This window comes from Poecilia mexicana, unplaced genomic scaffold (assembly GCF_051168715.1).
Source record: "Poecilia mexicana isolate PSO_F unplaced genomic scaffold, ASM5116871v1 scaffold_5, whole genome shotgun sequence".
NCBI lineage: Eukaryota > Metazoa > Chordata > Actinopteri > Cyprinodontiformes > Poeciliidae > Poecilia > Poecilia mexicana.
This window is the reverse complement of record NW_028263374.1, coordinates 7,384,580-7,401,665: the sequence shown is the minus strand read 5'-3', so window position 1 is coordinate 7,401,665 and position 17,086 is coordinate 7,384,580. Positions and strand designations below refer to the sequence as shown.

Here is a 17,086-nt window from a genome sequence, read left to right as displayed (position 1 = left end):
TTACCAGTCAAACAACAGTTGCGCAGATCCATAACCCAATCAAAGTCTTACAAAATAAAACTAGGTTACAAGATCACAAAATTAAACTGCAGCCTTAAACAAGTAATGGATTAAACATAATAATAAAAATACTAAAAGAAAACCACAAAAAGGTTTGTTTTTGCCCAATAAGTCGTCCTGATATTCAAGAAAACTCTAAATTAGGATGGTAGATCAAGTTTTGTCATTGTAATATGACAAATGTGGAAAATGTAAATAATTTAGTAAAGTCTGCTGTGTTTATTTTATCACAGCACGTTGTAACTCACGTGGGTCGTATACGGTGAATTTGAAGTCATCATGACAAAACTACGGTGCAGGAGAAAGCGAACCTCTCTGAAGAACACGCACACCCGGTATTCAAGCTAATTCCTTGACCAAAAAAACAAAACAAAACACAATTTCCCATCAGGCATTGAGAACAGTGCAGCGTCATGACGTCATGCGGAAGTAAACTAGCCAATATGGCTGCGTCCTTGACCGGCATGTTTTGGTTTCAGTGAAGTGATAAACATGCGCTGTAGTCGTAGATTTACAGAGAGGTTGAGTGTTAATAGAGCCGAGTGAAGGGAAAATGGAGAGACGACAGTTCGTCGCGTCTCTGGTGGTAAGACGGACGCTTTTATGCTTTTTTTTTCTTTTTCACTGAGTCGTGTTTAAAAGAGATAGACTGAATATTGTGAAGCAGCTGCCAAAGAACACAATTCTTAAACGTGACAGTCTTACAAAACAAACACTTTTACGTATTCTCTCTTAACTGTGTAAAGCACACGTTTTCATGAAGAAAAACTGCTCGTTTAATATGAAGATAGGATGAAATATATGCAGTTACAGTAGGATAAAAAAGTGTTCTAGTGTGTGCTTTAAAAAAAAAAAATTGAATCTCAAAAGATGCCTGTCTTTAGGCAGGAGGCTGCGCCGGGATGTGTGTGGATCTGACCCTGTTCCCATTAGACACCATTAAGACCAGACTGCAGAGTCAGCAGGGCTTCCACAAAGCGGGGGGCTTCAGGGGGATCTACGCCGGGGTGCCGTCTGCCGCAGTCGGATCCTTCCCCAATGGTAAGACGTTACAGATTTGGAACTTGGAAATCTATTGTAAGAACCAAAACTGTTTGCATGTAAATAAATCAAAGCTACAGCTGCTGATGTGTAGTAAGAAAGGGCATTAATGCTGCATTATGAATTTATGTTAATGTGAGATAATAATATGAATAAAAAACACGATGCTATAATTTTCTCACCTTTCAGATATTCTACCAGTGCACAGCAGAAATGAGTGCTTTCTAATTTAAGAAGAGGCATTTTCTTAAATTGTTTGTGCACATATGCATTATGTTTTGCATGCAGCTTTTAAACTAGTCTACAATGTGAATGAAAGGGGAGCTACAAATAAGCTTTCATTGGCTTTTGGTAGGTCAAATCCTCTTTCTGAAGAGCTTTAAGCTGAAGGTCTGTGAAAGAAACATGTTAGCAGAAAAACAGCTCCTTAAACTGGTCATTTGGTTAAATTTGAAAACTCATTTGATTTGTAAAAAATTTTGAAAACCATGTTTAAACTATGTTCATATTTGCCACTCTGCTTTACAGTTACATCTTTCTTTGTTTTTTTGTGTGTCGCCTAAAACACCCTCAAAACACCCTGAAGTTTGTAACTAGAAAACGAGAGAATTGGGTATGAATACTCCTTTGATTAAAAATCTGGCAACTTTTAGGCAAAGTATAAATGCCTAAACTCTAATATTTCCACATAGACTATAGTTGTAGTTATTCCTGCAAAATATTTCCAAGTAACAATATATTAAGACTGCTTTCATGAAGTGGCTGTAATGTGGGAGTGGAAGCAGCGGTAATTGATGATCAATATGCCATCCAGGCAACAGCTGAATAAATTTTCTTTTTAATGAGTTGATATGATTAAGCTCAGGCCTTTCCCAGTTGTTAATGAGGCAGAGACTGACAAGAAAAAATAGATATGGGAGTTTTTCCTTCTTTTTTTTTTCTTTTCATTTCTTATACCTACAGGATAGATTTATTCAGCCGGTGGGTCTGTGGAAAAAAATACAAACTAAAATTGAAAGTCAGTCCACATAAGACGCGTATCATTTCCTGGGCGTGAAGATGTGTTGTTGTAAATGCAGAGACGCACACCTCGGCGTCTCCCCACTGTCAGTGACGGCGTGGAATATTAATTGCTGTATGCTGGTTGACTAATGGACCCTAAACGACTGCGGTTCTGCTTGGTTTCAGCCGCTGCGTTCTTTGTCACCTACGAGTGCACCAAGTCCCTCCTCGGCGACAGCGGAGCTTTCGCAGCGCCGCGCGCGGCACCTGTCAGTCACATGCTGGCCGCCTCCCTGGGAGAAATAGTAAGTCTCGCCATCCCGCCTTCTCCCTGCCTTTTTGCCTCCTCCGGTGTGGATTTCTCCTTAACCGTGCTCACTTTAGCTTGTTTTTATTTGCCTTCCATCTTCAGAAGGCCAGCTGTCGCTCTTGTTATTGCTCCTCCGTCTTCCTGCCCTCGCCGCTTCTTTCCCACCACTGTATATCCCAGATGAACACCGCTGGCATGCGTGCTAATGTTACTGCCTTTTACATTTCACAGGCTTCTTATTGAACGGGGGGGAGGAGAAGGCTGGGAGTGGGTTTTTTCTGGCTGTGGGCCTCCAGGGTCCAGCTGGGCGAGTTAAGGGGGCTTCCTCAGGACTGTTCCGGTGTTTTCCCCACCAGCTGCGTAAATAAGATCTCATTACCGCCGATTCACTCATCTGCTTTCCCAGAGAAGTAACCCAGCCAATTTAGTCTGGGGAATTTAGGCTCGAGAACCCACGAGGAGCGGTGCAATTTCCTCAGCCCGTCCTCTCCCAGTTGCTCGAAGCGAGCCCCGGCGCTCGAGCCATATGTGGGCCGCTGGTATTCAGATTGGCATGAAGGGGGGTAGAGGGATGGGGGGGCTGCAACCCGGGCTGTTTTGGTCTTCAGTATTCATAGCTTTTGGATAGATGTAATTTAGCCAAGTTTTGCATGTTCATGGCATGGAATGATTCCCAATGGGGGGATGCTCACTCTGCCGCTGAGAACCGAGGTTTTAAAAAGCTGCAAGTTCAAACCCACTAAAAAGATTTAAAAAAATAAAAAATAAAAAAAACTGCCCGCCATGCTGTTTCTATTGATGGAAGACATATTAGGCTCTTGCACTTTCTGTCAGCATGCAGGATTTTTAGAAATGCTTGCCAAAGTGAAATTGTCTATAAAAAAACACACTCTGGTGTGCATATTTGGGAGCTGGACATCCAAATGATTAATAACAATGGCATACAGGCCCACAAATGTAGACTCTGGCTTCCTGTGCAACAAACCACAACACTAGCTATGTTTTATGAGTAATTCCCCATTGGTCTCAGTTTTTCATGACTTTGTTTCCATTAACCTTTAACTGTAAGCTGAAGAAGTTACTGACTGAGATAAAAGGCTACATCCTGTGACAGAATCCATAGCCTAGTCCTGGCGTAGCTGCCCTCAGGATCGCCTCCTATTGAATTTTCATTTAATCAACGTTATCGCTTGATGGTTGGAGTCTAACAGACCATGAAGTCGGCCATTTTTTCTTTTCAACAAACGCAGGAAAAAATAATATGGAACTGAAAATGACTATGGCGTAGTAAATTGAGCTTTTGTAGACTCTTAAGAGTGTAGAGTGAGTGCTGCCCCTCTCCCACTTGTTGCTGCCTCCTGCTGGTCAGCTGGTAGAAAAAGTCATGTTTTTTACAGTTTGACTATTTACGAATATTACAAGCTGACACTTTGGACAGTAAGCTTTAGAAAATGACTGAATTTAACAGGGCAATGTATCAAGTATGAATTAAAACTAAAACAACAACAAAATGTGATAGATAGCAATATTAGTAAATGTTCTAATTTAGTAAGTTTAGCTAAATTACATCAGTAGTATGTGGGCTTTTACTAGCATGCTGACTATCGTTGACTTACTCCATTTAGTATGCAAACATTAGCATATAGGTTGAGCTAAAATACTAAGGTTAGATAAAATGCTGTCAGTAGTACGTTGATTTCCATGTTCTATGCAAACAGCAGCGAATTAGCTAATTAACTGAAATGCTAAGGTTAGCTGTAATAAGATCAATAGCAGGTGGGCTATCACTAGCATGTTGACTAATATTGACTTACTCCAGTTGCTAAATTAGCTACAATGCTAACGTTAGCTGACATTGTTCGAATAAGAGATTCAGAAAAATCCATTTTTTATTTTGCTGTTCATTAACTTCATCAAACTGAAGAACTCACTCCAACAGTTTTAGGTCCATAAATGCACCGACCCGTTGGATTCACAAACACAGCTACTACCTCTCTCATACAACCTCAAGAAAATACTTAGCTCACTTACTTTTGCATTTGAATCGGTCAAAATCGAATGGTAGGAATAATTGTTGATTTTCTGTTTTAGTTAAAAACAATACAGGCTTTAAAGTCATTGCGTGAAACTGTGGTATTTTTCTTTAATCAGGTTTATCATAGCGTGACGTACACACCGATCCACCCAGTCCACAGGGGTAACAACATGCCACTGTCTGACTACAACCTCTAACTTTCGTCCTGATCAGCTGCAGAGTGCTGCAGGAGTGGAGCAGTTAACAGACGGTGAAACTTGCCCGCTTCTGCCCGGGTCACGGGTGAGATGAATGTGAAAGGTGAGGCAGAGGTTGCCGTCGCCTATAACCTCAAGGTTGGATTTATTCACATCAAAGGCACAAAGCTACAGAGCATGGACGCTATCCCACTGAATTCTGGCAACTGACTTCGACTTGAGAGTCTAAGCTGCAGGCTTATCCATGAAAGGCTCAACCCCAGCATTGCCCTGAGTTAAATAAAAAAAAGGGCTTTAACACCTGCGCAGTGATGCAACATCAGCCATTTATTATTCTGCCTTTCCTCAGTCATTGGTAAAGAATTTTAATCAAAAGTTGTGTTTTTTTCCCCCCTTAAGTCTTGCAAAGTGGTGAAAGCGTTTGAAATGGATTGTTTGGGTCTAGTGCCTTAATGACTCGTAAACACATTCAAAATGAGTCGGATAATTAAAGAGGAAGTTGTTGATGCATTTTAGTGCTAAAATGAAACGAGTTGCAGCCTAGGTCTATTGATAAAAAATGAAGTAGGTATTGAAAACAAATGGATGGATTTTTACTACTTGTTTACTATGTGCTTGTTTGTTTTTACCTAGCGGGACAAAATGACAGATTACAGGAAGTAAAGATGGAAAAACTTGAGTCACCCAGACATAAAAGTCATTGTGGGATCCAGTGAACGGGATTTTAATAATTAGCAGCTTTAAATCTAACTTTAAAGTGACTACTGATTTGTTGACTTTTGTTTTAAGATGGAGGTAAACGGTAATGGCAGTATTGTAATAAGTCAGTAGTAAGAGGGCAACAATGAATCTATTCATTCAGAAAATCTTTGTACCGAAAAATCAGATACAACTTGATCACTTTAAAGTTATCAAAGCAACTCCAAAGTAATTTAAGCATGTTTTTATTATCTTATGCAAACATTTTGACCAAACGTGTCATTATGGAGGACGCATCCTGCCAAAATTGGCAATAAATATCGACACAAACAACATGATGAAGTAATTAATGTGCCAGATATTGCATCCAAAAAAAATAAGAAATATGAACTTTTCGAACTTATTGGACTATTCAGTGTGGCACAAAGAGTATGTACCAAACTGTAATGTATGTCTGCCTTTGCTACTCCAATTAGTTTTTTATGTATTTAAATGTTTAGATTGATAGTCCCTTAGATGTCACAGAAATAATAATAAAAAAAAAATCCCACCTTGATACACAATGTTTTAGAAAGTTTATTTTTTGCTAATGTTTACCAATGCCTTTGTAATCACCAACCTCTTGTGATGTCATGGTATCAAGTACACAAAAAAGAATGTGAAGTAATTTTCTTAACTTATTTTTTAAACCTGTGTGAGATCCTGCAGGTATAACCCACACTTCAACACCCCACTGCATTTCTAGTATCAATGTTCATTTGTGAATAGAATAAAATCCACCTCTGGATAGCTTCTTTAAAAACAAAAAAAAAAAAGAGGAAATGGAAAAACTAATCCTATTTCTTTATTAACCTCTAAGACATGACTTCTAAGCAGAGCAGAAGGAAACAGGTTAGAGAAAAGGACGGCCAGAAGTCCTGCTTCTGAAGGAAGAAAGTGGCGGTGGTCGAGACGGCGAGAGAAAGTCCTCTCCCCTCCCCCTCCGTCTTCTCCTTCCAGAAGTGTCCTGGTGTTCGCGCGGCTGCAGATGTGGGACGCTCCTGTAAAGAATGTGTAAGCTGATGGCGTCTGTCAGGCTCTCGCAGGCTGTTATCTAGCCATTAGATCAGATTTATCTTCATTCCCATTCGCTCGACGTCTGCCCTGAAAGCTCATTTGTCAAGGCCAGGCAGCAGGGCTTTTCTCGCATCTGCAACCCCCTCCCTTCGCCGCCGCATGTCGGCGGGAGGATGTTCAGCAAAATACAGTGTGACATGACAAGATAGGGGACAGTGAGAAGGAGGGAGCACGAAGGAGGAGGGTTTTTTTTCGGTTTTTTTAAGGGTGGGGGGACAAAGTGGCAACCACTTAACTTGGCACTGAGAAATAATCCATGCATTGCCTTTGAGCAGCTCCTCGCTCTGTGATTTATTGGCTGTTGTTTCAGAGTTGGAGACTCCCTATGTCCTCGCATTATCCCGTTTTACTTCACAACGTTTTCCCCCTCTCCTCTCGCCTTCTTCCCTCATCGTCACCCTAGGGTGCTGCAGTCAGTTTTTAGACGTTTTATTCATTTTTTTTTAAACTTGTGACATCAGGGGTTTGGAATTAATCTTTTAATTGAAACTTAATTGGAGTAGTTCAATCTCATCTCAGCTTTCAGCTTGCGTGCGCGTTTCTGATCTGGAGCCAGATGGCAATCCTGATCCTGACTGACTGTGTCCTGATGCGTGCCAGTAGTTAAAGAGGGCTGGAGTGAAGGAGGAGAGGATGGAGAAATGCAATAATTCATTCTGTTGATCGATTCACTGGTGATGCTGTTAACGTGCTGCGAGACTGCTAATTTCCCTTTCCTTACAGAGGTTTCGCACACGACTGACAGACACCTGCTCAGCTAGCAGTTAGCCAGCGCCGGTCGGTAGAAAACACCAGGCAGTTCAACACCTGCAAGTTAAAGACAGACGGTGGCAAGAAGCTTTCTGCGGAGGGCCAGAAATGCCAAAAGTAAATCTTAAAATCTTACATAAGTAAATAAATGTAAAGCTACCATCAGAATTTAATCGTGCCAATCTACTTCGTGACTCCATACTTCCTGCTTTGTATTGATTGTCAGGAGTGTCTCAATGTATTTAATAGTTAAATAAATGTATATTAATAGTTGGTCTGCTGTTTACCTTCAGTGCAGGTAAACCAATAACATTTTGTGGTTAGAGTAGCGTTTGATAGGTCTTTGGTATAATTAGAAAAAAAAAGAATGGAGCAGTGTTGGTCTCATTCATTTGATGGGAAAAGTTGACAGACGACATAAAACTATGGGGCGCTGCTTAATGAGACAGTATTACAATTGAATGGTGAGAGTTATTTGCACGTTTTGTAAATAAATTGCACATATTTGTTGCTTAATGTTTAAATTGTATACTTATCTTGTTTCAAATTATATATTCTTTTGCCTGATATTAGAGTCGCTTAGCTCCCATTATGTAACAAACTAGTGGTGGATTCCCGACAGAACTAAAACAATTACAGGAAAATGCTGAGATTGACATGAATCAAGACATACATGCCATGCTAGATTTTTGTGTATCTCACCATCTCCATTGTTTGTACCATTTGCATGTTTAAAATAATAATAATAAAAAAAGAATACAGCTGCAGCCTCCTCCTCCTCCTCACTGCCCAGAACAACTCCCAGCCAAGTAAACAGTGTCTCTAATGCATTAGGACTAATTTTTTTGCCTCATTCTTTGTTACCTGCTCCAGAAACAAGAGAGACTCATATTTAAAGCCCAAGTCCCTTGGACAATTACATCAGTAATTACTTGTCATAGCCACTTTCTCTTTGTGCACTGGCCTTATTATGTGCCTTCTCAGAGAATTGGTTTGGGGGAACATGATGCAGAGTGTTTTACAGATGCTAACTTGACCACAAACGAGATTTAACACTTGGATTTTAGCCTACAGTGACGATGAAGCCACACAGGTCCTAGTTCCGCCCCTTGGTGGCAGTGTTGCACCACGTTTTAACTTGCACCTTAACCACTTTAATGCTCATGAACAAATATTAATAGGTAACTGCACATAACTCTTCACAGAGGCTCTTTGAGCTCATTTAAGTGCAGAAATGAAGGTTTATCTTCTCACTGTGTACCAAATTAATGGACGAGAATCTCCACAGCTTTGCAGAAAGACTGATGCTATAAAGGCCAATTCTGCAGCGCTTTAGAAAGGATTCACATGCTTTTAATTATTTTTTTTTTATTTTTTTTTACATTTTTGTCACATTGTACCCAGAAAACCCAATGTATTTTATTGAGATTTTATGTTAAAGACCTACACAAGGTAGAAAAGTGTAGCACAGAACCTCATTTCTCTGCTTTAAGTCTGTCAAATGGCTCGAGAGACTTAAATATTTAGATGGATGCTGTCTGATAACATCAGCGGCAAATCTTAGTACACATTCTCAATAGTATCTAGGTCTGGATTGGGCCTTTTTAACACTAATGAATGTCCTTCATTAGTAACTGCACTTCTTCCATCACGTCCAGCATTGTGAAGTGCACAACTTAGACTTGTCTTGTCAACAGATTTTTATCCACGACGGCCCTGTCTTGAGCTCCATTCATCTTCATATTAACTGTCACCAACTTTCCATTAGCATAATGCTGCCAGCACTGTCAGTCTCCTGCCACACAAGGCAGTTTTTGTGGAGCTGATTAGTTCTGTTAAAACTGTTGAGAATACATTGAGCACAGTTACTATTAGGTCACTTTCTACGTATTTCTACATATTAAGAGTAAATAGGGATGAATATGAATGCATGTCATACTTTACAGGTTTGTATTGATGAAGAACAAATAATATATACAAAACAAAACCATGTATCCTTTTATTTCCTCTCCATAGTTATGCTCCACTTTGTCTTGGCTTGCCACATAAAACACATTGATGATCTGCAACTTGAGCAAATATAGTAGGATTCAAAGGGTACAAATACGTTTTCAAGGTACTGTCAGTACAGAATTAGCCCAACTTAGTAGATAGTAAGTTTTTATTCAGTCAGCCAAAATTTTTACTTGTTCAGCTTTATGTATCCTGTATGGGGTGGGCATCTCTCATATTGTTTATTATTTATCATAAAAAATTTGTTACTGAGATAACATATCTCTGCATTTCAATGAATGTTGTTAAAAACATTGACAGTATTATCTGAAGTGTTAATTTTACTCTTTCCTCTACTGTTTGCTCCACGAGATAATCAACAAATATCAGTACATTCTAAAATTAGATTAAATGCAGTCACTTTGTGCAGCTTCAGTCACACTTCTTTCACTTTCTGTTTCAAATGAGAATGTTTTTCAAGACCAGTGTTTGTGTTTGTGCCGCTATGAATGCTGTGCCATGCATTTGCATCCATACAGTTACCAAAAAAAAAGCAAGAAATCGTTTTTTTTATCGTCATTTTTATTGTTATCACAACAGTATCGCAAAAATATTACGATAAAGTCTAAATCCGTATCGTCAATCTGTATTTCCCGTGTCTAAGCCTCTAACATTCCTGGTGCCTCTCCGTGTTTTTGCTCTGAAGGTTTCCTTCGTGGCAGACTGAAAAAAAAAATGGTAGGAAATATAAGTGCCTGTCTAAAATGATTCCTCCAACAGCTGTCGGGGTACTGTCCTCTCCCTCACGGCCAGAGAGCCTTATGTTTCGCTCTCAGTGCCGCTAAAACGAGAAGGAGCAACAGAGAGTAAAGAAAAAGACGCTTTTCATCTCATCGCGCCCTCCATCCCTCCTCACCAGACTCCACCGTGGCGAGGGTGGGACCAGCCAGCGGGCATCTGCGCCACTCTGGGGTCTCTGGGGGAGGCTGGTGGAGGGCTGGAGGGCGGCTCCGGCAGTCGCTCCGTTAAGAACCGCTCGCCGTTAGCTGGCGTTTCCACGCCAACGCAGGATAAATGGGGAAATCAAGTTGCCAGGTGGGCAGCTGCGCCCGCCTGCCTGTCCGCCTTTAGGAGGCATAAATATTCATGTCTATCTTCACTTGCTGTTGGCAGTCCATATTTTTGTTGATATATGGTGGATGGGTTGGAACTTGAGCAGAGCGCGCGGTTACCGAGGTGCGAGCGCGTGTCCGAATCTATCAGCGTGTTTGACAGGAGCATGTTCTCTGGACACAGATACACGGTCGGCCTGGTGACCTTCTGCAGACGCGCCAGCCGCCGCACCTGCGTCGTGTCGCCTGTTTGTAGCTGTTTGTTGGCCGGCCAAGTTGCACTCTAACTGGAGCGGTCGCTCGTCTGGCTGCTACATGGAAGCGCTCCCTTCACACGCCGTATTATGGTCAGATATCATGTTGTCATGTAGACCAGGAGGGTAAAATAAAGCACCGCTGACACTTATTGGCTTCCTTGGTGAAGCAGCAGCATGACCGCACACTGAAATATTTAAGAAGATCCAACTTTTAATTGAGCAAATTGATTTAGTGGATGGAAAACTGCTGGTTTTATCAGTAGGATTGCTATTAATTTTCTCCAGCAACATTTCAAAGACAGGATCATAGAAATGTCTTCTTTCTTAGCAGACTGTCTTTAGGTTCTCTCTAGGTAGCAATGGAAGAAGGTTGATTTTCCATTTTTGGGTTGATTTAATTGTGTGTTTGAGATCGTCACCCTACTGAAAAACATAAAGACTTGTTTTAAGTTTTCTTGCAGAGTCCACCACGTTTTTATTTGGCATTTACTGGTATTTGAGAAGACAAAACGGGCCCCTACTGCCTTTCACATAATTTAAGTGATTGCCTCAATCTCTTCATGATGTTGTTACTTATAGTTGCTATTTTCACATTAAAACAAGGTAGCGGTAGTTGCTAACTGACTTTACCACCTATTTCTCATGTAAAGATTTTTTTATGCTGCATTAAACAAGTGTTACCAACTACATGCAAGGAGGACCTGAATGCATTGTACTTAAATAATTGGCTATCACTTTTTGCAGTCCAGGCAGTTCTTCACGATATGCATAGGTCGTACAGTGATATAACAATAACTGTGCAATATGTTGTGCTGAGTTAAAATGCCACGTCTTAGCAAATGTTAAATCCAAGGAATCTCATGTGACTAAACTGTAGAAAACAGTTATACTGCAGTTCACTTCATTATGCAGCTCCATGTTTAACCTTTGCTTCACTCCTAATCCATTTGTTGCTGAAATATTCGGCGTTCTTTTCCTTTGACCAAAGCACACGTTTTAAAGGAATCCTGCATATTTATGTTTGTGATAGTAGACACAAAGGAGTTTCCAAGCAGTAAACAGTTTTTTTATGTTGCTGTATTCTTAAGGGTCCTCTCTGTTCTTGTCAGCTCTGCAGGTGTGAAATTAGGAGGTTTTTTTAAACCTCCGTTAACAGCTGTGGAATCCGTCAACTGTGCATGTTGACCGACTCCACAGTTTTAGTCATTTTATTCTTTTCAAATATTATTTTGTAGACATGTACAAGTTTAGCAGGAAAGTTGTTTTGCTAGTTATGACCTGTTTCAGGTCATTAGTAAGGTAAGCTGTTCATCTTACATTGGTAAGATGAACAGCTTACCTTAGTTTATTAGCATGTCAGTTTGTCTTTTCCATTATTGAGAGGGGATAAAATAATTATGGCTGTGTTTTATATTATGTAGCTTAGAGAAACATGAACGCTTGAAGTACGAGCTAAGAGTTTCTAGACACTCAAATCAAGTATAAATAAAGAAATTCTCCTTATAGTAACTGATAGTTGTGTCAAAAATGGTGGTACCAGTGATGTCTTAAAAACAATCTTGGATTTCTTTTTTCCTCCCCGCAAATAAATGCCACTGAAGTGAAAGTTTGGATTTTTAACTGAATTAACAAAATACTCTGTTTAAGGTCTTGGTTTACAAAGAAAAGAGGACTTTATCTTAGGCCTTCCAAAAATATTTTTTTATTAAAAGTTCACCAGTAATTGTGAAGGGAGCTCAGGAAAATATGAATGTAGGATTCCACAACCTGCAGGGCCCCTCGACAAATAAAATCCAGTCCTTTGCGATTGTGATATTGCACACACAGATATTGCAGTGATGATTTCTAGACTAGAGGGTGCTAAAAATATATATATATATATATATATATATATATATATATATATATATATATATATATATATATATATATATATGTATTTTTTTTTTAATTTATTTATTTATTTTTGTCACACAGAAGTGAACTAGCAACACTCATTGAGCGGACATGGACTCCTTTTTGTTCCCAGGTGGCGTGTTTGATCCGGGTGCCTACAGAAGTGGTGAAGCAGAGAACCCAGGCCTCTCCCTCATCCACCACCTACAACATGCTGCTGGCCACACTCAGAGAGGAGGTAACGGGTAGCTGAATCATAATGCTTTTTTGTGTTTTGTTTCTAACTTGCAATATTTCTGTTGCACTCACCAGTTTCACAAATTTTGAATCTGGAAAAAAATAAGACTTTGGCTCAAGGAGGACAAATTAGTGGAGAAGCAATGAACTGCCATCATTAGTAGTTGTGCAAGTTGTACCGTAAGCAGAGCAATGGAAACCAGTGACAGGTAAAGTGTGCAAACCAGATTTATTTTGTCAGCACTGCCATCTGTTTGGTTCTTCTAGCTCCGACGTTCCGACGTTCGCTCCTGGACTGCCAATGGCTTCCCATGGGAAGACAGTGAGTCTGGTTGTAAGGAGATATAGCTCAAGAACAGCAGAAGAAACATGGCAATGAAGCCAAAGGGTTTACTTGGCATTCAAACTTCTCGGATCCAAACCTGTGGGAGTATCGAAAAAATGTGTTAGAATAAGTCTGAGCCACTAAGATTCCCTCCAGTGGATATTCAACAGGAGGAAGTTATGTGGTTTTAATGTTTTAGCTGGTTAGTGCATGTAGAAATGTGAAATAAGTAAAGTAAATGCTTTTTAAGTCATTTCAGCTAATGTAGCCACCACCATGTTTCAGCATGGAAACGTGGTGCACCGTGGTGCACCGTGTTGGTATAAAACGGTTTCAAATTCACTGTGTTTGTGGGTTTTCTGCATAGGGTGTTCGAGGTCTTTACAGAGGATACGGCAGTACGGTCCTGAGAGAGGTAAGTTCTGTTTCACTTACTGCTCTAGTTTACCTAATGTTGCGTTTCATTGGGATTTTTTTGGGATAGACCTGCATAAAGTAGTGCACAACTGGGGTTGAAGGAAAACAATACACAGTTTAATTTTTTTTTTAACAAAATACAATTTTGAAAAATTTGAAATCCATTTGGGAATACTTGGTACAACGTTTTGCTGCAATTACAGCTGCAAGTCTTTGCCAATCTACCAGCTTTACTCATCCGTAGGTGGGTTGTTGTTTTTTTTTTTTTGCCAGGTTTTCTCTCTGTGTTGTGGCTCGTTGAGTGTTGAGCAGCTTTCCTTTTTCTGCTGAAGTTAAACATCCTCCCAACATCATGGCACCACTACTGTGTTTCACTGTTTCTAGAGTGAAACGCACGATGTGACGTAAAGCATGTCGGTGAAAAAGTTAGATTTTGGCTCCCGGAAACAATTAGTTTCACTGGATTTTATTCATCAGATGAAATGGAGTTCTAAAGAAAGGAATGGTGGACTTTAGAGATTTTTTTTTAATTATTTCTTTTAAATTGTGAAAACTTTTGTAAACCAAGTGATTTCCCTTTACCATCGCATGCTAGGTTGTTTGGTTTATGGCACATAATTCTAGTAAAAAACATTAAATTTGCGGTTCTAAAGTGAGAAAACATGAACAATCTCAAGGGGTATGAATACTTTTGCAAGGCAAAGTGTCTGATTTGTAAAGTTTAGTAACTGTATAGCTCACCACATAGAAGCTTCTCAGTTCAGCACTAATAAGTAAAAACAAGCTCTCAGTCTCTTGGAAAAACTGCCTGCTGATTTCTTTCTTTTTGGTTGGGGATGGATATCAAGGCTCTCCACTGGTGTGATTAAAGTCATTTTAATTTCTCCTGGGCTTTATCGAAGCTGGACATATTGATTCACATTTTCTCCCCCTCACTTTCATCTCAATTACTCGTCCAAGATGGGTCTGGTGCTTTTCCAGGTGAATCTGAAATATTAATGCAATTAGCCGTTATAGATGCAAAACAAAGGGAGAATAAATGAGGAGCGGGCCGCTCTCCCTACGCGGTTGAGCACGTGCTTTCTTCTTTTTATTTTTTTCCTCCACTCTTTGAATCGTGACGGTTGGTTTAATTGCACCTGCCAATTGTGAGGATATTAAAACAATTGTGACCCCCTCTCCCGGCCAAGTTTCGACGCCACTGGAGAAGAAACTGAGGAGAAAGGGGAGACAGACAGCGAGAATGAAGTATGCGAAGGTGACACTTGTCTTTTTTTTTTTTTTTTTTTGTGGAGGTGGGGGGGGTTGTGTGAGGGTGTAATCCAGTCCCCTTCGCTGTGCTAGCCTGTACTTATTTTCTGCCTCACTAAACTGATGTTATTCACGCAAATTCCATCTGGACAGCGGAGGGAAAAAAAAAAAAAAAAAAAAGGACAACAAGACACTGTGATTTCTCCGAGGGGCTCTGAATAAATGAATACATTTGGAGGCTGACGCACCGGCCCGTGTGCATACTAACACCGGCAGATGAAACGCGGCGGCAGGGATCTGGGGCGCGGGAACGGCAGACGATGCTCGCCGTGATTGGCTTTGACGTTTGTCAGGAAGGTAATTCATTTTCTTTGGGGCCTTCTCCGCCACCGGCTGCATCTACCTCCTTCGGCCCGGAGACCCTGTCAAGATAAGTTTGTTTGTGTGGTGCGCCAAGGCGCCTTACCTCCTCGCTGTCCCACTAATTGGGGACTTTTCTGTGCTTTATATTCATTAGAAAGTCTTCAGGAAGCATTTCAGATGGACACGAGATCACATTAGCGGAGGATGTGTTGGGATCCACTTACAGTGCCGTGAAAAAGTATTTGCCCCAATCACAGAGTTTCTTTCTTTTTAATATTGGGAATAACCCAAATGAATACAAAAATACAATTTCATAAGCTGACCAAACGAACCTGACCCTCATTAAAAGAAAGCATAATAATAATGGCCACCTCTTTTAATTAAATCATGTATTACCTGTAATTATCTGAGATGTTTGTGCCAACGCTGAGCCACACTCCTCACCCATCTTAGAAATGATTTTGCATAGAACCTTCCTAACAAGTTGAAGTTGAACAAAACATCTCAAAGAGATGCTCAAAACTTAAAGAAATTCCAACGCAGATGAAAAACAAAGTCACTTGCATCTGGAACGTGTCACAGAGCTCTTTCTAAAACTTTGGGACTCTTTTAAATGACAGTGAAAATTATTAGGCATGGATGGAGGAAACAAATTACTCCAGTGGCACATCAGCAACCCATCCAGGAGGTCATTAGGTCACACAGCGTTTCAGAAAAAGAACATCATGCTGACAGTCAAACACGGTGGAAGTGAAGTGATGGTCTGGGACCGCTGAGCTGCTTTAGGATCGGGTCTGAAACTAATCTGAAAACCATCAGTTTATGACCTGAAGCTCCGAGGCATTTGGGAGATAGGGAATGATGTGAAGTTAAAGAGAAACTTCACATCTGATTGGCTAAAACAATTTATGCAAAAAAACAAAATGAAGGCTTTGAAATAGCCTTGTCAATATCTGGGTTTGAATCTAGATATTGATCAATTCGGTTTATTTATACAGTACCAAGAGACTTTACAATTCAGTCACACATACATTCCAGTTCATCCCAGTTATCAAACAGTGCATCAAGTTCAGTTCATTAATCAAATCAGTTAAATTATTATTATTTTTTGTCTAAGGAAACCCAGCAGATTGCATCGAGACATTGAACTTCAACATTCACTCCTACTGCATGTGCAAGAAGTGATAATCTCTTGCGTTGCCATTGACTTACAGCAATCCCCTCATATTGGGCATGCATGGGGAGACAGTGGAGAGGAAAAACGCACCTTTAACAGAAAGAAATGTCCAGCACAACCTGGCTCAGTACGAATGGCTGGGGGTTTGAGATTCAGAGCTTACGGAAAAAGACTGCTTTCTAGTTAAGTTAATAGTAGGAGAGGGAGAACTTTTAATTTTTTCCAGCATTATCTCAACCAGTGCCCTCCTCCAAGAAGGCATCACAACCAACAGGAACGCCAGACCAGAGTTAGCAGTTGAAATATCAGCAAATAATGCAAATTGGAGAGTAGTAGAAGAAGAAAATAGCAGAGTGGTCAAAAGTGGTCAGTTTGTCCTCCAGTAGCCTAAGGCTACAGCGACACAGATACAGAAATATATCAGGATAACCTGAGCCATTAGAAAGAGGCATGAGAGAGGCAGAAGTAAGGAGAACAGGAGGATTCAATTCCTCTTCACCGGATCGGGCCGAACACTCTACCTCCTAGTAATTGGGCAAACATAACTCTGTTTTTAACTATGTGCTTTATCACAAAAGGAAATTCTTGAGCCTGGTTTTAAAAGTAGACAGGGTGTCTGCCTCGTGGACTAAAATTGTGAGCCGGTTCCACAGGAGAGGAACCTGATAACTAGAAGGTCTGCCTCTCTTTCTACTTTTAGAAATTCCCCAGTAAACCTGCAGCCTGACAGCAAACAGGTTGTTCAAGCTTGAACAAGGTTCCACAGCGACGTTAAAAACTTATTGCCATTGCTTGATGGAAGCTCTTTCCGTCAACGGTCGCTCAGGGGAAAACATTTTCCCACATTTG

General features: G+C 40.4%; 1 protein-coding gene across 4 annotated transcripts in view; it reads left to right on the top strand.

Annotated features, from left to right (window-relative positions):
- Positions 1-249: 249 nt before the first annotated feature.
- The window catches only part of slc25a26 (solute carrier family 25 member 26), a 60,053-nt gene continuing 43,216 nt past the window's right edge, over positions 250-17,086 (top strand). The window contains exons 1-5 of one of the 4 annotated variants that reach the window (XM_088005429.1): positions 250-646; positions 945-1,101; positions 2,290-2,408; positions 12,601-12,705; positions 13,397-13,444. In XM_088005429.1, coding sequence (XP_087861555.1) covers positions 614-646; positions 945-1,101; positions 2,290-2,408; positions 12,601-12,705; positions 13,397-13,444 — 462 coding nt within the window. In that variant the 5' untranslated portion in view covers positions 250-613. The remainder of the gene's footprint in view (positions 647-944; positions 1,102-2,289; positions 2,409-12,600; positions 12,706-13,396; positions 13,445-17,086) is intronic. The other 3 variants (XM_088005426.1, XM_088005427.1, XM_088005428.1) reach the window with 3 other exon arrangements.